This window comes from Misgurnus anguillicaudatus, chromosome 21, assembly GCF_027580225.2.
Source record: "Misgurnus anguillicaudatus chromosome 21, ASM2758022v2, whole genome shotgun sequence".
Taxonomy (NCBI): Eukaryota; Metazoa; Chordata; class Actinopteri; order Cypriniformes; family Cobitidae; genus Misgurnus; species Misgurnus anguillicaudatus.
Window position 1 is genome coordinate 46,387,330 of NC_073357.2, and position 23,109 is coordinate 46,410,438.

General features: G+C 35.6%; 4 protein-coding genes across 4 annotated transcripts; 3 read left to right on the forward strand and 1 right to left on the reverse strand.

The window, feature by feature from the left end:
* The first annotated feature begins 138 nt into the window (after positions 1-138).
* Positions 139-3,299, forward strand: LOC129447991 (cytochrome P450 2F2-like). The gene is made up of 9 exons (XM_073859288.1): positions 139-367; positions 512-674; positions 756-908; positions 1,033-1,193; positions 1,404-1,577; positions 1,698-1,836; positions 2,025-2,212; positions 2,347-2,488; positions 2,831-3,299. The coding sequence occupies exons 1-9, from the start codon at positions 206-208 to the stop codon at positions 3,031-3,033; spliced, it is 1,485 nt and encodes a 494-aa protein (XP_073715389.1). The 5' UTR covers positions 139-205; the 3' UTR covers positions 3,034-3,299.
* A 4,382-nt stretch (positions 3,300-7,681) lies between these two features.
* On the forward strand, positions 7,682-11,659 carry LOC129447985 (cytochrome P450 2F2). Its single transcript, XM_073859289.1, has 9 exons — positions 7,682-7,917; positions 8,065-8,227; positions 8,310-8,462; positions 8,584-8,744; positions 8,924-9,097; positions 9,204-9,342; positions 9,570-9,757; positions 9,858-9,999; positions 10,853-11,659. Exons 1-9 carry the CDS (start codon positions 7,756-7,758, stop codon positions 11,047-11,049), a joined length of 1,479 nt encoding a protein of 492 aa, XP_073715390.1. The 5' UTR covers positions 7,682-7,755; the 3' UTR covers positions 11,050-11,659.
* Positions 11,660-14,429: 2,770 nt separating this feature from the next.
* LOC129448322 (cytochrome P450 2F2-like) lies at positions 14,430-17,595 on the forward strand. Its single transcript, XM_073859287.1, has 9 exons — positions 14,430-15,006; positions 15,160-15,322; positions 15,405-15,557; positions 15,654-15,814; positions 15,938-16,111; positions 16,221-16,359; positions 16,466-16,653; positions 16,815-16,956; positions 17,303-17,595. Exons 1-9 carry the CDS (start codon positions 14,845-14,847, stop codon positions 17,503-17,505), a joined length of 1,485 nt encoding a protein of 494 aa, XP_073715388.1. The 5' UTR covers positions 14,430-14,844; the 3' UTR covers positions 17,506-17,595.
* A 1,199-nt stretch (positions 17,596-18,794) lies between these two features.
* On the reverse strand, positions 18,795-22,642 carry LOC129448368 (lysosomal protective protein). Its single transcript, XM_055210715.2, has 11 exons — positions 22,117-22,642; positions 21,570-21,681; positions 21,138-21,275; positions 20,901-21,062; positions 20,704-20,795; positions 20,526-20,610; positions 20,276-20,422; positions 20,052-20,188; positions 19,812-19,974; positions 19,645-19,734; positions 18,795-19,287 (listed from the first exon to the last, which is right to left on the reverse strand). The coding sequence occupies exons 1-11, from the start codon at positions 22,284-22,286 to the stop codon at positions 19,204-19,206; spliced, it is 1,380 nt and encodes a 459-aa protein (XP_055066690.2). The 5' UTR covers positions 22,287-22,642; the 3' UTR covers positions 18,795-19,203.
* Positions 22,643-23,109: the final 467 nt, after the last annotated feature.

The window sequence follows — 23,109 nt, forward strand, 5'->3', positions numbered from 1 at the left end:
CACATTGCACTCTTTATTATTTATCAGAGGTATCACTTTACCTTTTTACCCATATCATTATTGATTCTTTTTTCACCCTTATCATCTGTTTATTGCAGACTCTAGTTAAACATTATTTAAAAGAGGCTGTTTTCTTTGTGCATGTATATCAATTTGTGTAAAGACAGTACAATCGTTTTGAAGGGTTGTCCGGTACATCAAAACCATGTTAATTGAACTGTTTCTTTTGTGCATTGGAGCTTTTCTTCTGTTCTTCCAGCTCAGAATTCGGCGACTCAAAAACTTCCCCCCTGGACCCACACCTTATCCCTTATTTGGAAATTTGCTACAACTGGATCGCAGAAACCCATTAAAGGACCTGGATAAGGTAAGCCCACCAGTCAAACACACAACACAGACTGCTGCATCAAGAATCATGATAAGAAAATCGAATGTCTCTTCTGCACTTTCTGATTCTGAGATAAAGAGTTCTGTTGCTTCTTTTAACATTAATGTGTCTTTTTTTGTGTAGTTTGCTCTGCAGTATGGATCGGTCTACAGTCTGTATATTGGTAGGCATCCAGCAGTAGTGTTGACAGGTCACAAAGTGATCAGAGAGGCATTGGTCACACAAGCGGTGGAGTTTGCTGGTAGACCGAGTACTATGTTAATCAGTCATTTAACACAGAACAAAGGTAATGAAACATACACAAAATGCTCAGTACTTAAGCAAATAACAAATACTTGCATAACACACAGATCATTTGTTTGTTTAGGGGTGATCATGGCGGATTTTGGAAACGGTTGGAAGGAACATCGACGCTTTTCTTTGACCACACTGAGGAACTTCGGCCTTGGAAAGAGAAGTATGGAGCAGAGGATTTTGGATGAGGTCAAATTTATCATCTCACATCTGGAGGAATCCGTTGGTATATACATTAACTTTGACAAAACAATGTTTATTTAATGTCTTCTTTTATAGGTGTTCAGATTCTTCTGTTTGAAAACAATACAAGTCCAAAATAAAAATAATTTCTTCTTTTTCTGAGACAGGGAAGGCAATTGATCCACAATATCTTTTCCACAACGCTGCTTCAAACATCATTGCTGCTATCATCTTTGGGTCACGCTTTAGATATCAGGATGAATATTTCCTAAAATTGGTTACAGCCATTGAAGATTTTGCCAAAGTTATCATTGGACCATGGGCAATGGTAAATATAATGAAAAGTAAATAATATGCAAGTAAATGTTATACAGTCAGTGCCAGTCTTAAAACAACAGAAAAAATATTTAACACTAAAACCAAATTTGCTATTGCCAGTTTAACCATTTTTTGCCATTACACAGTTAAACCGTATACTAGTCTGATACTACGTAATACTAATCTAGTAATACTGTACATTTGTTTTCTTAAATTGCAGCTTTATGACATAGCTCCAGCACTAAGGATTTTCCCACTACCATTCAGAAAAGGTTTTCAATATTATGATCAGATTAAAGAACACATTCTTGAAGTTGTTGGTGAGCACAAGATGTCACGGGTTGCTGGGAAGCCTAGAGATTTGATTGACATTTACCTGGGGGAGATGGAGAAGGTCTGAGATGTCTGTGTGTTTTCTTATGCCTTTTAATTTAATTTAATTTACCAGCAGCATATTATGTTTACATTTACAATAATTTTTCAGTTGTTTTTAAATTTTATTTTTAATCTACAGAGAGCAGATCAATGCACAACATTTAATGATTCTCAGATGGTCACTTTGCTCTTTGACTTGTTTTTGGCTGGAACTGAGACAACCTCTAACACACTCCGCACCATAACCCTCTATTTGATGACCCACACTTACATACAGGGTAAGGAATGGCTAATAAATAAGAAACCGTGGCAATCCAAGAAATGTCACAATTATATATAGAAACCGCACCATAGTATCATATTACTATACATTTAATGCAGCTGACAGCATTAAATGTGTCAGTTCATGTACAGACAGAAGCTTCTGGTATGCATGTATTTTTTATGTCTATATGTGCTTCATAAGAGCGATGTCAGCAAGAGATTGATGAAGTCCTTGGGTCTCGTGAACATGTTACATACGAGGACAGAAATGCTATGCCATACGTTCAGGCAGTTATTCATGAGGCTCAGCGTGTTGGGGACATTGCTCCTCTTAGTATGTTTCACACTGCCACCACCAACACCAAACTACAGGGCTACAACATCCCAAAGGTGAAATTTACTATATTATTCAATTATATAACCATTCAATTTGTTAACTATTTGTTAATTTAGTTAAAACTGTTCAAAGCAGCGTGTATTGTTGAAATTCCTGAAAAACATTGTTAGTCTTTTTTTCTTTTAAGGGGACTATTATCATTCCTTATCTGTCATCTACTCTGAGAGATAAAAGTCAGTGGAAGTTTCCCAATGAATTCAACCCTGAAAACTTCTTGAATGAAAAGGGGGAATTTGTGAAACCTGATGCATTCATGCCTTTCTCTGTTGGTATGTTCTTCACATTTTAAAAGTCTTTATAACATACCAATGGATAGTAGATATATTGCTCCTGTACCGCTAGAGAGAATTGTGTTAGCAGTGCAGATGGTCATGTGTTTGAACCTATGGAACAAACGTTGATAATAAAATAATGCACTGGAAATTGCTTTGAGGCGTCTGCCAAATGCATAAATCTATATTCTTGTTACTCATTTAGCCATATTACTATACCCAAATCAAAGGTGGAAATCATGGGCTGTTTAATAAGACAAGTAGACTAAATCAGCATAACACAAAAGGATTTGATAGAATGTGGCACACCTTATGCATGTATACTTGTGTATTTTTCAGGATCCCGTGCATGTTTAGGAGAGAGTCTAGCTCGCATGGAGCTCTTTCTCATCCTGGTCACAATACTGCGGCGATTTCATCTGATCTGGCCAGAGGATGCAGGAGTACCAGACTTCAATCTTATATATGGTGGGACACAGTCAGTAAAACCATATCGTCTGTGTGTAGAACTACGTAGACCAGAGAAGACTTGCAAATCTTAAATTTGTTTCTTATACCAAAGCCCTCACTATTAGCAAAACAAAAATTAAAATTTTTCTTAAACAATTAAAGAATATGACCTAGATCAAATGCCATACACAAATGTCTTTACACTTCCATGTAAAAATGTATTGTACTACACTAATCAACATTTTAAATGAATTAAAACCATAAAGTGGTCTTAATTTTTATCCACGTCAAAATGTTACTACTAGTGTATTTAGTGCCATGTTAAAAAAATGTTAATAAAAAATCTTGCAAATCTGAAGTATGATAGGATACAGTGCATAATATGGGGTCGTTTTTAATTACACATGCAGAACCACAAAGTCTCGTAAGACTAGCACAAGCTTTTTAAAATATAATTTACACAGTATATACTATATGGTCGTTTTCGAAGCACTGCTTCATGAGGCTTCGGAACATTTACGAATCTTTTGTTTCGAATCAGTGGTTCGGAGCGTGTTTCAAACTGGCCCAAGTCACGTGATTTTAGCAAACGAGGCTTCATTACGTCATAACTGTTTCGAAACGTTTCCAAAATCCGATGGTTCATCACCAGGGGGAGATGATCACATGACCAGTGTCTAGTCTAATATGTTTAGGTGAACTCGGATCAGTTTTATTATGCAAGTTCATAAAACATTTATCCTTCTGACTAATAACACTGCCATTTTGTCTACTTTTTGTTTATAGACCGATTTCATGACCAAAAATGTGCATAATTAAAAGGGTAGTTAGTTTTAATGATTTGTTTGCCCTAAATAAAACTAAACACAATACACTTTTAACCATGTCTTAAGTTAATTTTTTTTAAACATTTTAATACAAATCTTGGTATTATTTTGTAAAAGACAGTGTAAAAATGTTTGGACATATCTGCTTTTACACTATTTTGACCAGCAGTGGTCGCCAGCGTGTGTGGTGTTTCGAACTGCTTCGAATCAATTTTAGAAGCAATTGGTTCAATTGATTCGAAGCTTTGGAAAGCTTCGTTTCTCCCATCACTATTATATACTAGGAAGCTTTATTGTATACACGTTGTATTTACAATTACTCGGCAAAACTATTACAAAATACTGAGACAGGTTTTGATGCATTTTAAAGCACTTTAATACAACAAATTCAGTCGATTGTAAAAAATGATTGTTTAATGGGTGTTACAAATTTTAATTGTATAGAAAGTAGCACAATACAATTATGTTGCATATACAAATGAAATACATACATTAATATATTTGATGACTTGCATGAAGATTTGTTTCGTTTGAAAATTGCTGCAAACAAATAAAAAAACTGCTGATATGGAAGTAGTCTTCCAGCTGCTGTAAAGAAAAAAAAAACATTTGAGCTAAAGACTGAATACCCCTCCAACAGTACTTCTTATAATATGTTATGTTTCTTAAATGTTTGGTATTAATTTCTGTTTGAGCATTATCAAAGTTTATGTTCATATTACCCATTACAATTGTTTCTCAATTCAAAAGAGCAGAACCAGTAATAATGTGAAGCTCACGTTTGAATAAGAGAAGTGCTGTCGCACCGTAGCGTAGCTCCCAGAATCACAGAGACACGGAAGCTTAAACACGGTGCAGTTAAACGAGCATGAAATCGTGAACACGCTAACTTTAGGGCGAGACAAAATATTTAATTTACAATAATAAATGTAGTACCTGACTAGATGTTCTCAAATCACCACGCGTCAGAAACCGCATGTAAACGGGCCGCAGCCGCCTCGCGACCATTACTTTTATACTCGTTTCTTCTTCGTCTGCATTGCTGGTTTGCAACACAACCTTATACTGCCACCTAGCGATCCTTAATCCACATTTTGCTCAGTCTCTATATATACAAAAATGAGATTGTGTATTTTAAAAAGTGCAATTGTCTAAGTTATTTCAGGAGTAAAACAAGTTCTGATCAAAATCTCTATTGTATGGTATGGTATTGGAATCTTTTAAAACCAGCCAGAGTGTATAAAGGAAAGCTTTTTAAAACACATACATCTACAGTCCCTGAGAAAATTTATATTTTCATACAGTTCCTTAAAAAATCCATCCAGCTTATTAGACAGCAAACTCTAGCATGTGAAGAGATGGACCAGGAGCCCACTGAGGAACCATGTGGCCAGCACCCTGGAAAGAGAGTGTTGTACTTTACTATCCATTTTATGCTTTTATGTCTGCTTTGACTTTTCAAGTTTTGTGTTAGTCTCTGTATCTTGTTGATGTGTTTTGTCCCCTCGTGAGCTTTTGTTTTTTCTAGTGATAGTAATAAAAGTCTTTTGTTAACCCTTCATCGTTGCTCTTGGGTTCATCAGTCCAAAATCCTGACAGGAGTGGCTTCCTATTGCATTGAGAGTTGATTTTAAACTCTTATGCTTTGTGTATAAGTGTTTGGATGTTGTAGCTCCCTTTGATCATTCTGAACTTCTTAAGGTGTATAACAGTGGTTCTCAACTCCAGTTCTCGGGACCCACTGCTCTGCATATTTTGGATGTCTCCCTTATTTAACACACCTGATTCAGATCATCAGCTCATTAGGATAGATTCCATGAACTGAACTGAGTGTGTCAGATATGAGAGACATCCAAAATGTGCAGAGCAGTGGGTCCCGAGGACTGGAGTTGACAACCACTGGTGTATAAGGTCTGAGCAAAAAGGGGTCCTCTGTGTTCAGTGGACCAAACTGAATAAAGGATCTGACCTTTTCAGCTCCTCGGCTCTGGAATAATCTTCCTATCCATATCAGATCTGTCCCCACCTTAGGTTCTTTTAAAAACTACCTAAAGATTCACCTCTTAAGTGTAAACTCAGTGAGTTGAGATGGTTGACTTTCTATGTGTATGTTGTTTTGTGATGTCCTTTTACAATGTGCTGTTTTATGATGTGTTTTTGCATTTTATTATGTATTGCTGTACAGCACTTTGGTACAACATCTTGTTGTTAAAAATGTGCTCTATAAATAAACTACTACTACTACTACTACTACTACTACTACTACTACTACTACTACTAGTGTGTGTGTACATGGATCTATCATGTTAGTAGAGCAAGATTCTTTAGAATTGTTGTAGAAGTTACAGACTCCATTTCGACAACAATTGTCATTCAGGTCCTTCCAAAAGCAAAAAATGTATATATCCATCAAAACATTTAACGTTAGTACTACAACATAAACACAACCAGTGGACACTAAAAGAAATAATAGATTTTGCTTTCTGTTCCCCAAATAGGCTATGATAATAACTGAAGTAGATTAGCGATTGGTCATTCAGTGCAAAACTACTAATGCCATTTCCCGCAGCAAAGCCCTACAACAGAAGCCAAACAAAACAATAAAATCATTAAAACAAGTATAAAACCACTAAAACAATAAACTTGATTTAAAGTGAAAGAATATTTTAATTTACCTTAAAGGTATAGCGGAAGATTTTCTTTTTCCGGGTGAATCATCAAGACTATTGGTCATCCCAGTTGTCAATCATTCTTATTATATGTTGACGTAAGGCCATCGTACATGCTCTGGTTCGGTTTCTGCACATGCGCACTTTGAGATGTATATGTGTGGCGGGCTATGGCCTAGCCATTCATTGAAGCTCACGTTCTCACCGTGTTTTTTCAAAATGTAAAAAAAAAGTGGAGGGGTGTTTTTTCCCCAAAAATTCTGGAAAATCTTCCGCTATACCTTTAAAGTTTACTTTAAGCCAACCACCCGTAGCCACTCTCAGACTGAGCGTAGGTGCATTGATGCCTCCGTAACTCTCACCGAAAATGAAAAACTCGTTCTGGGTGAAATTCGGAAACTTGGCGAAAAAGCTCTGCAAAGCCAGGTAGTTGTTATCTGCCACCTTTAAAGACAAAGTACATGTTTTATCTTTCAGACATTTATTTTTATAGACATCTGTATATGAATGTGTACAATTTAACTCATCATCATTGGTCGCATATTTCTGGTCATCCGAATAGGAATAACCTACTCCAGCAGGTGACTCAATGTACAGAACATTGGCAATTTTTTTCCAGTTTTCATAAAGGTTAGGTTTGGAGTATTATATCACTAATACAACTTTAATAAACAACAAATTCCTTACAACTTTGTATCAGAATCCAAATAACTGCACCCTGGCCCTCCATTAAGCCACAGCACGAATGGATCTTTAATGGGGTCCCTCTGAGAAGTCACAAACCTTTTACATATAAACAACTTCTTTACATATTTAATATTTTAATTTTTTCACAACACCATGTGTTTCTGAAGGGAAACCCATGCAAAACACAATACATAAACTATGTTTGCTCAGCATGGTGCTGATTCATGTGCAGTAAATTCATAATAAATATTTGTGTGTTCAATATTTAGTATCTATGAGCAATAAAAAATAACATTTCAGATAAGTAGAAAACATTTAAAATAATAGTAGTAGTAGTAGTAATACAAAGACAACTTGTTTTGTTATACAACCATGTGATAATCAACTTGATACCAACTGGGCCAAAAGTTAGTTTATTACAAACGTGCAGTAGGACTTAAAAACAAACATTAAAGAGAACTGTTTGTCCTTTTTTTCAGTGAGTCACTTTCACCCATACTATTATTGATTAATTATTTATTCAAGACTCTAGTTCAACACTATTTAAAGAGGCTGTTTTCTTTGTGCATGCATATCAATTTGTGTAAAGACAGTACAATAGTTTCGAAGGGTTGTCCAATACATCAAAACCATGTTAATTGAACTGTTTCTTTTGTGCATTGGAGTTTTTCTTCTGTTCCTTCAGCTCAGAATTCGGCGACTCAAAAACTTCCCCCCTGGACCCACACCTTATCCCTTATTTGGAAATTTGCTACAACTGGATCGCAGAAACCCTTTGAAGGACCTGGATAAGGTAAACCCACAACTCAGTCAAACACACAACACAGACTGCTGCATCAAGAATCATTATAAGGAAATCGAATGTCTCTTCTGCATTTTCAAATTCTGAGATAAAGAGTTCTGTTGCTTCTTTTAACATAAATGTGTTTTTTTAATGTAGTTTGCTCTGCAGTATGGGTCGCTCTACAGTCTGTATATTGGTAGGCAACCAGCAGTAGTGTTGACAAGTCACAAAGTGATCAGAGAGGCATTGGTCACACAAGCGGTGGAGTTTGCTGGTAGACCGAGTACTATGTTAATCAGTCATTTAACACAGAACAAAGGTAATGAAACATACACAAAATGCTCAGTACTCAAGCAAATAACATAATACTTGCATAACATGCAGATCATTTGCTTGTTTAGGAGTTTTTATGTCGGATTTTGGAAATGGTTGGAAGGAACATCGGCGTTTTGTTCTGACCACACTGAGGAATTTCGGCCTTGGAAAGAAAAGTATGGAGCAGAGGATTCTGGATGAGGTCAAATGTATCATCTCACTTCTAGAGGAATCTGCTGGTATATACATTAACTTTGACAAAACGCTGTTTATTTAATGTCTTCATTTATGCAGTCACAGATACTGTTTGATAACAATACAAGTACACAATAAGAAGCATCTCTTCTTTTTCTGAGGCAGGGAAGGCAATTGACCCACAATATCTTTTCCACCACGCTGCTGCAAACATCATTGCCGCTATCATCTTTGGGTCACGCTTTAGATATCAGGATGAATATTTCCAAAAATTGGTCACAGCCATGGACCATATGGCTAAAATTATCATCGGACCATGGGCAATGGTAAATATAATCAAAAGTGAATAGTATGCAAGTTATATAGTCAGACTTTATAGTACTATTATTAAAACTGCAGAAAAAATATTTAACACTAATACCAATTTTTTTGCCTTTACACAGTTAAACTGTATACTAGTGATACTAATCTAGTAATATTATACATTTGTTTTCTTGAATTGCAGCTTTATGACATAGCTCCAGCATTAAGGATTTTCCCACTGCCATTCAGGAAAGGTTTTCATTATTTTAAGCAGATTAAAGAACACAATCTCAAAATTATTGGTGAGCACAAGATGTCACGGGTTGCTGGGAAGCCTAGAGATTTGATTGATGTTTACCTGGAAGAGATAGAGAAGGTCTGAGATGTTTGAGGGTCTTATTATGCCTTTTAGTTGAATTTACCAGCAGCATATTAAGTTAAATCTACAATCATTTTTCAGTTGTTATTTTTTTAATCTACAGAGAGCAGATCAATGCACAATATTTAATGATTCTCAGATGGCCACTTTGCTCTTTGACTTGTTTTTGGGTGGGACTGAAACGACCTCTAACACACTCCGCACCTTAACCCTCTATTTGATGACCCATACTTACATACAAGGTAAGGAATGGCTAATAAATATGAACCCCCCCAAAAAATGTCACAATTTTATATATATATATATATATATATATATATATATATATATATATATATATATATATATATATATATATATATATATATATATATATATATATATATATATATATATAATGCAGCTTCATCTACAGACAGAAGTTTCTGGTATCTGCATGTATATTTTATGTGTGTATGTGCATCATAAGATCGATGTCAGCAAGAGATTGATGAAGTCCTTGGGGCTTGTGAACATGTTACATACGAGGACAGAAATGCCATGCCCTACGTTCAGGCAGTTATTCATGAGGCTCAGCGTGTTGGTGACTTAGCTCCTCTTAGTATGTTTCACACTGCCACAACCAACACCAAACTACATGGCTACAGCATCCCAAAGGTGACATTTACTACAATTATGATAAATAATCAGTTTTAACTCTTCAACTTGTTACCAAATTGGCTTCTATTGTATTCCTAACCGTACTATCTATTTTTAGGGGACGTTTATCATTCCTAATTTGTCATCTGCTCTCAGAGATAAAAGTCAGTGGAAGTTTCCCAATGAATTCAACCCTGAAAACTTCTTGAATGAAAAGGGGGAATTTGTGAAACCTGATGCATTCATGCCTTTCTCTGTTGGTATGTTATACATATTTAATTAGAAGTCCTCATAATACTGTATACCAATGGGCAGTAGATATATTGCTCCTTTACCGCTCTGTAGTAGAGAGGTGCAAAAGGTCATAGGTTTGAATACTGGAAACACACATGTATGAAATAATTGATGATAGCCCGTTGAATTTCTTGAAAATAATGCACACCTAGTTGGTAATGCAGTTACATGGATAATTCAAAATACAATAGTTAGAGTCAATAATTCTGATACCACGGTTACCACAGATATTGCTAAGACATTGCTCTGGTGGTTATTGTCAGCCATTTGATAGTTTAGGTATGCATTTATGGAAAAATAATGCATACCCATGGAACAATTATCAGCCAATAAGAATTAACCATTCAACAGCCACGTGGTATAAAGTAATAATAAATGTACACCTTGTAATGCACTGCAAGCTGCTTTGGATAAAGCATCTACCAAATGCATAACTCTATATTAATGTTACTAGTTACCTATACTACTATACACAATCCAAAGGTGGAAATCATGGGCTGTTTAAAGGTGGGGTGCATGATTTTTGAAAAACACTTTGGAAAAGGGAGCCGGGCCAAATACCGAAACACTTGTAGCCAACATTATTGCCTGTGCTGGAAATGAAGGTCCAGATTCTATTGCAGTAGGGGCGTGTTTGTTTGGGTGATTTCAAATGTCCACATTGGCTTTCAGAGAGCATGCACCCCACCTTTAATTACACATACTTAGTAAACAAACACAATGTTCCAAAGCATCAAGTAGATTAAATCAGCATAACTCAAAAGTATTGAATGTGGCACACCTTATGCATGTATATTTATTACCTTGTTTATTTTTCAGGATCCCGTGCATGTTTAGGAGAGAGTCTAGCTCGCATGGAGCTCTTTCTCATCCTGGTCACAATCCTGCGGCGATTTCGTCTGATCTGGCCAGAGGATGCAGGAGTACCAGACTACAATTATATATATGGTTTGACACAGTCAGTAAAACCATATCGTCTGTGTGCGGAACTACGTAGACCAGAGAAGACTTGCTAATAGATATAGTTTCTTTTAAGCTACATACATTCAAAGAGTAAAGAAGTACCTAGGGGCGAAACTCACTTACAGTTTTGACAACAATCGCTAGATGGTGATGCTGTCGCTATTCTGGATTGAACTAACGGCTTAAATAGCGACGTGGAGGTGTACAACAGTGAGTGCAGGGAAGTTGTGTGTGACAAGGAAAAGTGCAAAAACACTCTTGTACACATATTGAAACTATTCATTAGAGTCAAAATCCATCATATATTACGGACCCAAAATCAACAAATCTCACAGCCCAAACAGAAGCGCAACAGAACATTTTTAAAGCCAACTGTAAATCAGTAGATTAACTCTCTCTTTCTGTATCAAATGTATGTGTTGTACAAAATGTTTAATCAGTTAAGATTAATTTTATTGCAATAAAACTAAAGACTAAAACACACAGAACAGCTAATACACTTCCATTGTCATTCTTTGTAGTAAATGTGTGCACTTTACTTTCACAATGTTTGATTTGTTGTGTGTAATGCAGGCAAAAATTATGTGGTGATCTACCATCACCAATTTTATTACTGTTAATTTTGTGATGATCTTCTACTATTAAATATTCTCTCTTGACTAATGTGATTGTGTTGTCCCTTTTACCTACTCACTGTTCGCATTTTGGCTTTTTCAAAAAAATTGTCAATCACTTCATGAGGAACATGGGCTGTTGTTACTAAAATAGTGCCGTGAAAACGGGAGTAATCCCCAAAAGATATTGGGGTAAATAAATTGCAAATTTTAAATTTTCGTGCTCTATGATGAAATTGTTTAATTATTAACCGACCCATAAGCATAATTTTGTTGCACATTATTTAACACGCGGTTTTAGTTAAGACTATAGAGATATTAAAAACTAATAACTACTACCTAGTTCCCTTACCACTTTTGAATTGGAACCGGTATCATGATGAGCAATTCTATGGCTGTTTCTCAATTCCAAGAACGCAAAGAACAGACTTGCGTTCTTGTGAAGATTGGTATTGCCAGACGACCTTGGAAGAATGAACTCAGAAGGTCGCGAGAACAAAGAACGCACTTGTGAAAATTGAGATGTGTGCGATCTTCCTGTTGGTCACCTGACCTCCCCAGATTTCCGCGCGCAAGTCTGCATCCGATGCATCCACGATATCAAGAACACATCCGGGTATTTTCATGCGTCCTCTGTACTTGTGTTCTTGAGAATTGGAATTGAACTTCGCCGGTTAATGATGACGTAGAGCGAGGACAGAAGGACGCAAGATCGCTGAAGAACGCATATTGAGAAACAGCCTATGACAGCTGTGTTGCGTTCAGTCCAAGATGGCGGAGCTGCAGCTTATGTGCGTTTGTTGCAATGGAACGTTATTTTGAATTTCGCCTCTTGGTACTCTTGAAATCAAGTAGTATTCACAATTACTCAGCAAAACTACTACAAAATCATGAGACGGGCACTTTAATACAACTGAAATTAGTCGATTGTTAAAAACGATTGTTTAAAGGTGCAGTGTGTAATTTTTAGAAGGATCTGTTGACAGAAATTGCAAAATAATATACAAAACTAAATTATCATAAAGACCTTTCATAATGAACCGTTATGTGTTTATTGCCTTAGATTGAGATGGTTTTATCTACATACACAGAGGGTCCCCTTACATGGAAGCCGCCATTTTGTGCAGCCATCTTTCTACAGAAACCCTTAACGGACAAACTTTTTTACTAAGTTGTCTCCAACGATGATATGTTTGTCCGGTGGCAGCTACCGTAACTTCTCTATGTGTTTCAAAAGCAAGACGTGAGCAGTGGACTGAGCCGTTGGTTGCAATTCGCAACCTTACCACTAGATGCCGCTAAAATTTACACAATGCACCTTTAATGGTACTTACTAATTTTAATAAATAGAATAAAGCTGCTGTAAACAAAATAAATAAAATTCAGCTAAAAAGACCAAACACTAATACCCTTTCAATATTATAATATGTTCTGTTTTTTTAAATGTTTTGTATTCATTTCCGTTTGAGCAGTGTATCAAAGTTGATGTTCATATTACCCATTACAATTGTTTCTCAATTCAAAAGAGCAGAACCAGTAATAAGGTGAAGCCCACGTTAGAATAAGAGAAGTGCTGTCGCACCGTAACGTAGCTCCCAGAATCACACAAACACAGAAGCTTAAACACGGTGCAGTTAAACTAGCATGAAATCATGAACACTTTTACTATGGTGCAAGACAAAATATGTAATTTATAAGAATAAATTCAATACCGGACTAAAACTCTTCTTACATCACAACGTGTCGGCAACCGCATGTAGACGGCTACTTTTATGCTCGCTTCTTCTTCATCTGCAGTGCTGGTGTGCAACTAACCTTATTCTGCCGATCCTAATCCACCTCTTGCTCTGTCTCTCACACAAATGTACGTAAACTTTTCCCACGTGCATTTCTCATCTTTGATAAACAATATTTAGTATTACCAACACCCAAAATTATTAAGATTTATCCCATTTTGAATTTATATATATATATATATATGTGTATATATATATATATATATATATGTGTATATATATATATATATATATATATATATATATGTGTATATATATATATGTGTATATATATATATATATATATATATATATATATATATATATATATATATATATATACACACATATATATATATACATACATATACATATATATATATATATATATATATATATATATATATATATATATATATATATATATATATATATATATATATAATTAAATATAAATGCATGTTTATTTAGAATTTTATTTCACAAAATAAATAAAAAAAACAAAAGTAGCTTAAAGTATGAGGAAGACATAATATGCGTGTTTTGAACTAAATGCTATTTTTACAAAGATTTATGGTATGCATATATAAAGCTATTTATTTCTCAATGTCACATAAACACATTTTCTCCTTTCTATTTAGTACTTAATTTATATTTATAAGAGAACCTGTTGAACATTATATTGTACATTTCAGCAAAGTCTGTTTTTATGGCAAACTGGGAGTATTATAATACTAATACAACTTCAATAAACAACAAATTCCTTACAACTTTGTACAACTTATTAAACGGGACATTTTTTGACAGAAACCCATCCAAAGAGCTGCACCCTGGCCCTCCATTCAGCCACAGCACGACTGGATCTTTAATGGGGTCCCTCTGAGAGGTCACAAACCTGTAACATATAAACAGTTTCTTTACATCTTTAATGCTTTCATTGTTTCACAACACACTCTCTTTAATCTCTGTTTCTGAACCCATACATAAACTTAAAAACATAAACTATGTTTGCTCAACATGGTGCTGATTCATGTGCAGTAAATTCATAATAAATATTTGTGTTCAATATTTAGATTCTGTGAGCAATAAAAAATAAAATTTCAGATAAGTAGAAAACATTTAAAATAATATTAGTAGTAGTAATACAAAAACAACTTGTTTTGTTAGACAACCATGTGATAATCCACTTGATACCAACTAGACCAAAAGTTAGTTTGTTACAAACGTGCAGTCGGACTTAAAAACAAATATTAAAGGGCACTCTTTGTCCTTTCACATTGTCCTCTTTTATAGGCTATTTGTCAGAGATATCACTTTCACCCATATTATTATTGATTCATTATTTATTCCAGACTTTAGTTAAACATTATTTAAAAGAGGCTGTTTTCTTTGTGCATGCATATCAATTTGTGTAAAGACAGTACAATAGTTTCGAAGGGTTGTCCAATACATCAAAACCATGTTGACTGAGCTGGTTCTTTTGTGCATTGGAGCTTTTCTTCTGTTCCTTCAGCTCAGAATTTGGCGACTCAAAAACTTCCCCCCTGGACCCACACCTTATCCCTTATTTGGAAATTTGCTACAACTGGATCGCAGAAACCCTTTGAAGGACCTGGATAAGGTAAGCCCACCAGTCAAACACACAACACAGACTGCTGCATCAAGAATCATGATCGAAAAGGAAATCGAATGTCTCTTCTGCATTTTTTTTTCTGATTCTGAGATAAAGAGTTCTGTTGCTTCTTTTAACATAAATGTATTTTTTTTAATGTAGTTTGCTCTTCAGTATGGATCGGTCTACAGTCTGTATATTGGTAGGCATCCAGCAGTAGTGTTGACAGGTCACAAAGTGATCAGAGAGGCATTTGTCACACAGGCGGTGGAGTTTGCTGGTAGACCGAGTACTATGTTATTCAGTCATTTAACACAGAACAAAGGTAATGAAACATACACAAAATGCTCAGTACTCAAGCAAATAACATAATACTTACATAACACGCAGATCGTTTGTTTGTGTAGGGGTGATCATGGCGGATTTTGGAAATTCTTGGAAGGAACATCGACGTTTTGCTCTAACCACACTGAGGAACTTCGGCCTTGGAAAGAAAAGTATGGAGCAGAGGATTCTGGATGAGGTCAAATTTATCATCTCTCTTCTGGAGGACTCCGCTGGTATATACATTCACAATGTTTATAGATGTTCAGATTCTTCTGTTTGAGAACAATCCAAGTACACAATAAGAAGCATCTCTTCTTTTTCTGAGGCAGGGAAGGCAATTGATCCACAATATCTTTTCCACCACGCTGCTTCAAACATCATTGGCACTATCATCTTTGGGTCACGCTTTAGATATCAGGATGAATATTTCCAAAAATTGGTTACTGCTATTGGCCATTTTACTAAAGTTATCATCGGACCATGGGCAATGGTAAATATAATGAAAAGTAAATAGTAAGTGAATGTTATACAGCCAGTACTATTAAAACAACAGAAAAAAATTCACAATAAAACCGAATTTGTAATACTTTGCCTTCTTTTCCTTGAACTTTAGCTCTATGAAATAGCTCCAGCACTAAGGATTTTCCCACTGCCATTCAGGAAAAGTTTTCAATATTTTGATCAGATTACAGAACACATTCTTAAAGTTGTTGGTGAGCACAAGATGTCACGGGTTGCTGGGAAGCCTAGAGACTTGATTGATGTTTACCTGGAGGAGATGGAGAAGGTATAAGATATTCGTGTGCCTTATTATGCCTTTTAGTTTCATTTACCAGCAGCATATTAAGTTTACATCTACAATCTTTTTTGAGTCGTTTTGTGTTTTTAATCTACAGAGAGCAGATCAATGCACAACATTTAATGATTCTCAGATGGCCACTTTGCTTCTTGACTTGTTTTTGGCTGGAACTGAGACAACCTCTAACACACTCCGCACCTTAACCCTCTATTTGATGACCCACACTTACATACAGGGTAAGGAATGTTTAATAAACTGCATATTACTATATATTTAATGCAGCTTCATCTACAGACAGAAGTTTCTGGTATCTGCATGTATATTTTATGTGTGCATCATAAGAGCGATGTCAGCAAGAGATTGATAAAGTCCTTGGGGCTCGTGAACATGTTACATACGAGGACAGAAACGCCATGCCATACGTTCAGGCAGTTATTCATGAGGCTCAGCGTGTTGGTGACATAGTTCCTCTGGCTATGTTTCACACTGCCACAACCAACACCAAACTACAGGGCTACAGCATCCCAAAGGTGACATTTACTATAATTATTCAATTATATAACTATTTAATTTGCTATACTTATATATAAATAACTATAAATACTATTTAGTTAATTTAGTGAAAACTATTCAAATCAGCGTTTATTGTTGAAATTCCTGAACAACATCTTTAGTTTTTTTTTCTTTTTAGGGGACTATTATCATTCCTAATTTGTCATCTGCTCTCAGAGATAAAAGTCAGTGGAAGTTTCCCAATGAATTCAACCCTGAAAACTTCTTGAATGAAGAGGGGGAATTTGTGAAACCTGATGCATTCATGCCTTTCTCTGTTGGTACGTTCTACATGTTTATTAAAAGTCTTTATAATATACTAATGAACAGTACATATATTGCTCCTGTACCGCTAGAGAGCATTGCGTTAGCAGTGCAGATGGTCATGGGTTTGAACCCAGGGAACACACATGTTGATAATAAATGTGCACTGGAAATCCCTTTGGCTAAGGCCAAATGCATAAATCTATATTCATGATACTCATTTAGCAATATTACTATACCCAATCCAAAGGTGGAAATCATGGGCTGTGTAATCAGACAAGTAGATTAAATCAGCATAACACAAATGTATTTGATAGAATGTGCCACATCATATGCATGTATATTTACTTGTGTATTTTTCAGGATCCCGTGCATGTTTAGGAGAGAGTCTAGCTCGCATGGAGCTCTTTCTCATCCTGGTCACAATACTGCGGCGATTTCGTCTGATCTGGCCAGAGGATGCAGGAGTACCAGACTTCAATCTTATATATGGTGGGACACAGTCAGTAAAACCATATCGTCTGTGTGCAGAACTACGTAGACCAGAGAAGACTTGCAAATCTTAAGTTTGTTTCTTATACCAAAGCACTCACTATTAGCAAAACAAATATTACATACAACATTTCTCATAATAAAAGAATATGACCTAGATCAGATGCCCTAGCTCTCTAAATTGTTTTTTAAAAATGTCATTGTATTGTTTGTTTTACACATGTTCTTTACACTTAAATGTAAAAATGTATTGTACTACACTAGTCAACATTTAAAGTGAATCAAAACTATAAAAGTTGTCTTAAAATTTTGAACAATACCCATGTTCTTGTCTTAAGACAACTTTAATGAACTTTTTAAATCCACTTCAAATGTTGACCAGTGTATTTGGTGCCATATTGTTAAAAAAAATAGTTAATTAAAAAAACCTTGCAAATCTGAAGTAAGATAGCATGCTGGGATTAATATGCAGCCTGTTTTAATTTCACATGCAGAACCACAAAGTCTCATAAGACTAGCACAAGCTTTATTGCATTCAAGTAGTATTAACAAATAAACATTTGTTTTAATTAGATAATTGCATTAAACCCAACAAAAAAACACTTCTCATCTTCTGGTACATGGACGTAACGTTAGTCTTCCAGCTGCTGTAAAGAAAAAAACACATTTAAGTTGAAAAAGAATAAACACTGAGTTGTGCCATTACAACAGTAAAAATTTATTATAATAATATTGAATGTTTTGTAAAGTAGGCCAATGGGCAATTCATTCCCCTTTGAGCTTTTGCTCAATTTTATTTTTATTTTACCCATTATACTTGTTTCTCAATTCAAAAGAGCAGAACCAGTAATAAGGTAAAGCCCAAGTTTGAATAAGAGAAGTGCTGTCGCACCGTAGCGTAGCTCCCAGAATCACACAGACACGGAAGCTTAAACACGGTGCAGTTAAACGAGCATGAAATCATGAAAACACTTACTTTGTTGCGAGACAAAAGATGTAATCTACAATAAATTCAATACCTGACTAGAAACTCTTCTAACATCAGCACGTGTCGGCAACTGCATGTACACGACTCGTTTCTTCTTCGTCTGCATTTCTGGTTTGCAACCCACCTTATACTGCCACCTAGCGATCCTAAATCCACATCTTGCCCAGTCTCTAATACAAATGTAGGTAAACTTTTACCACTTCCATTTCTCAAAGCAGCTCATCTTTGATAAACATTGTTTAGTATAACCAACATCCAAAATAATTTTAAGATTGATCCCATTTTGAATTTAGTTTTGGCTTGTTTTTTAAATAATATTCATAAAAATAGTATTTTATACAATAAATATAAATTAATGTTTGTTTAGAATTTTATTTCACAAAATTAAAAAGAGCAATTAACAAAATCCCCCTTAAGTACCTTAAAGTGTGAGTAAGACTGACATAATTTGCGTATTTTAACTATATGCTTTTTAAAAGAATTATAGTATGTATATATGCATGTATATGTATATGGTATATATACAAAACTGAGATTGAGACTGTGAATTTTAAAAAAGTGCTATTGTCTTGGTTATTTCAGGAGTAAAACAAGTTCTGATCAAAATCTCTATTGTATGGTATGGTATTGGAAGCTTTTAAATCCACCCAGAGTGTTCAAAGGAAAGCTTTTTAAAAATCCATACATCTACAGTCCCTGAGAAGAATCGTATTTTCACACAGTTCCTTAAAAAAGCCATCCAGCTCAACATTTGAAAATCAGATGAGATGATTTAAGAAGAAGGTCAGTAAGGCTTATTAGACAGGAAACTCTCTAGCATGTGGAGAGATGGACCAGGAGCCCACTGAGGAACCATGTGGCCAGCACCCTGAAAAGATAGAGTTGTATGTTACTATCCATTTTATGCTTTTATATCTGCTTTGACTTAAACATTTATGTGGAATATACAATAAGGGCTAATGAGAGTACATGTAATATAATATATAACATATAATGGAAATCAGATACATTTATGTAGCATTACTAACTGAAGCCAATTCACACTGATCCAACAGACTCTAACAAACGCGTCTGTTGGGTCAGTGTGAAAGCCCTGTTGGCAGTTGTTGGATCAAAGAAAATGAGACTTTAGTATGTCAGGGTTTGTTGAAGTTGGTTGTTGTTTGACCAGTGTGAATTGGCCTGAATTGGATCAGCTGCATGGACCAACTTTCCTGGCACAAACCTTGACTGTCAGAAAAGTGATGTTGCCAAATTGTTGATAGAATCCTGCAATCTGATTATCATAAATCCAGCGCTGGTACTGTGTGGTTGCCTTGAGGGGAAAAATCCAACATTAAAACACAGAAACGCTGTTAAAAGCAGTTAAATAAATCCTGAAGTCACACTTGCCTTCTGTCCAAGGTCTTCGACAAACCACTGATCTCCAAGGAAGTTACAAGCCATATCAGTATCTCCATTATAAACCAAAGCTCTTAACCCTAAGGCCAGCAGCTTTTCATAGACATCCTTGACAGTTTGGTAGACTGTGTTATACTGGCTACCTACTACATCACTGCATGAACAGAAAAATCATATTACACACAAGCACACAGTTTCAAATTGTAAATGTGGCGTTAGTTTCAAAAGTACCTGCAGATGTCCCATGGTGGTAGCACATCGGGGATGTGCAGCGCCTTCCTCACATCTCCTCGGTTAAGCCAGTTCATCTGTGCTGTACTATTAATACACGGAGGCACCCCCATAAGATTTGGGTAAATTTTCACTAACTGAGCACAGAAAAGAAAGCACAATTTATCTTTTCACTCCCTCACACATAATTATGTGAATGTCTGAGTAGAGGGATCAGTCCTTACGTGATTAGATTCCCAATGCTTCCTAAAGTTTTTAAACAGATGATTCGCAGCATAGTTCCTCTGAGATATGACACCCCCAGCACAATCAAGATACAGCGCATATTCATTCAATCCAGAACTATACACTATATTAAATGCATGCGCTACCTGCAAAACACAACAATAGTTATTAAACCATTTGTAACAACTTGTACAAATGTTGTGTGTGTGTGTGTGTGTGTGTGTGTGTATGTGAATCTATCCATGTTACCAAAGCAGAGCAAGATTCTTTAGAATTGTTGTAGAAGTTACAGACTCCATTTTGACAACAATTTTCATTCAGGTCCTTCCATAGCCTAGAAGCAAAGAATTCATATATCCATTAAAACATTTAATGCAACATAAACACAACCAGTGGACACTAATAGGAATAATAGATTTTCCATAGCTGTTCTCCAAAGAGGCCATGATAGTAACTGAAGTAGATTAGCGATTGGTCATTCAGTGCAAAACTACTAATGCCATTTCCCACAGCAAAGCCCTACAACAGAAGCCAAATAAAATCATTAAAATAATTATAAAACCACTAAAACAATAAACTCTGCTTAAGCAACAATGATTTAAAATGAAAGAAATTTTAATTTACCTTAAAGTTTACTTTAAGTTGACCACCCGTAGCCACTCTCAGACTGAGCGTTGGTGCATAAATGCCTCCGTAACTCTCACCGAAAATGAAAAACTCATTCTGGGTGAAATTCGGAAACTTGGCGAAAAAGCTCTGCAAAGCCAGGTAGTTGTTATCTGCCACCTAAAGACAAAGTACACGTTTATCTTTCAGACATTTATTTTTATAGACACCTGTATATGAATGTGTACAATTTACCTCGTCATCATTGGTCGCATATTTCTGGTCATCCGAATAGGAATAACCTACTCCAGCAGGTGACTCAATGTACAGAACATTGGCAATTTTATTCCAGCTAAATTCGTTTTCATAAAGGCTAGCTCCATTATCATTGACCTAGGAGATAAAAATAAAAAACACACATGCATGTCAGTCACATGCTTTAGATGGTTATTGCTTGATGAAGTGTGTAAAAGCTATTTATTGCTCAAAGTCTCATAACACCTTTTCTCCTTTCTAAGCTATGCTACTATTTAGTACTTGATTTTTACTCGCTAACTTGTGGAACCTGTTGAACAATATATTTCAGTAGCAAAGGCTGTTTTGATGGCAAATTGGGAGTATTATTATACTAATACAACTTTAATAAATAACAAACAATAAATTCCTAACAACTTTGTATTAAGCTACATGAAACGGGCCATTTTCTGACAGAAACCCATCCAAAGAGCTGCACCCCGGCCCTCCATTCAGCCACAGCACGACTGGATCTTTAATGGGGTCCCTCTGAGAGGTCACAAACCTGTAACATATAAACAAGTTTATTTACATCTTTAATGCTTTAATTGTTTCACAACACACTATCTTTATTTCTGAAGGGAACACCTATACAAAACACAATACATAAACTTGAGTACAATATGTTTGCTCAACACTATCTACTACTTTTTTTAGACATGGTACAATATTATTACAATGGTTGTTTGGACAATAGGATTAACATGTTATATATAAATAACATTACTGAACTATTGTACCACTTTACTTTGCAAAGGCCACGAACTGAAAATTAATAAATTGAATCACTAAATAAACTTGCAAATAGAAATGTAAACAGTAATAGGACTGAAGGCATTGCAACTGCAAATATAATTTCGCGTCCAGCTAGAGCAACATATATCCAGATGAATGAAAGAGGAAAAACATTCAGTAAACATATACAGACAGTGAAACTCACCAATAGTGCAAAAATTTGCCAGAACTGGCCTTCAGATATCCTGACCATTGGCGATAACTGGGTTTAAAAGACATGCCTGGTAGATCCAGCACCTCATCGGGATCGTACATCCCGAATACATCATGCACAGAAAAGGCAATAAGACAAAAGAAAAAACGCCAAGAAAACATTTTATAACCGATTAGATAAACTTAAACGGCCGCACTGCCACTGGACCTGACGACCACGGTGTTTGAGTTTCCCTTCCACTCACGGTCATATGACTTCAAACTTCATCAGGTGATACTGCAAAACCAAAGGCGTGTTCGACTTCATGCAGCACTGCGCAGACGGATCGCCTCATGCCACCAAAGTACCGCGAGAGGGAGTATAAAGCTGTACTTTCGATTCGCTATCGAGGTTGATACAGCTACGGCCAATTCTAGTCGGATGAGCGTTGCTTTCATCACAATCCTACCCCAAAAACTAACCCTAAACCCAACATTTCACGGGATTAGGCCGTAGCGGTAACCTATCTAGCCAGGAAAATTTATGTTTTTCATTCTAATCCCACCCCCAAACCTAACCATAACCCCAACATCTCGCGAGATTTGGCCGTAGCTGTATCCCCTCTAGGCTTTGGCTATATTCTGATATTCAGTACTTCCGCATTAATTCACGTCTGTCAATCAACATATTTTTCGACTATCTATTTACTACATTTATCTCAAATGACATCTCAAGTTATGCTTTATGTTTTAACTCAAGTTCCTGGTCTGGTGGATCAGCTGGTAAAATATACAAAAAAAACAAAACACTGCCCTGAGTCTGACGTTTAAACATGACAACAAAATATCACTTATTAGACTTTTGATTTTATTTAAAAGTCTTTTTTTACCAAATGTAGTAATTGTGATGCAATAATTTTACATTTATTTTTCTTTTTAAGTAGCTAATTTGCTTTCAGATATGTTTACAGTGTTTCACTTGTAAGTAGTCTTTTTGAATCAAAAT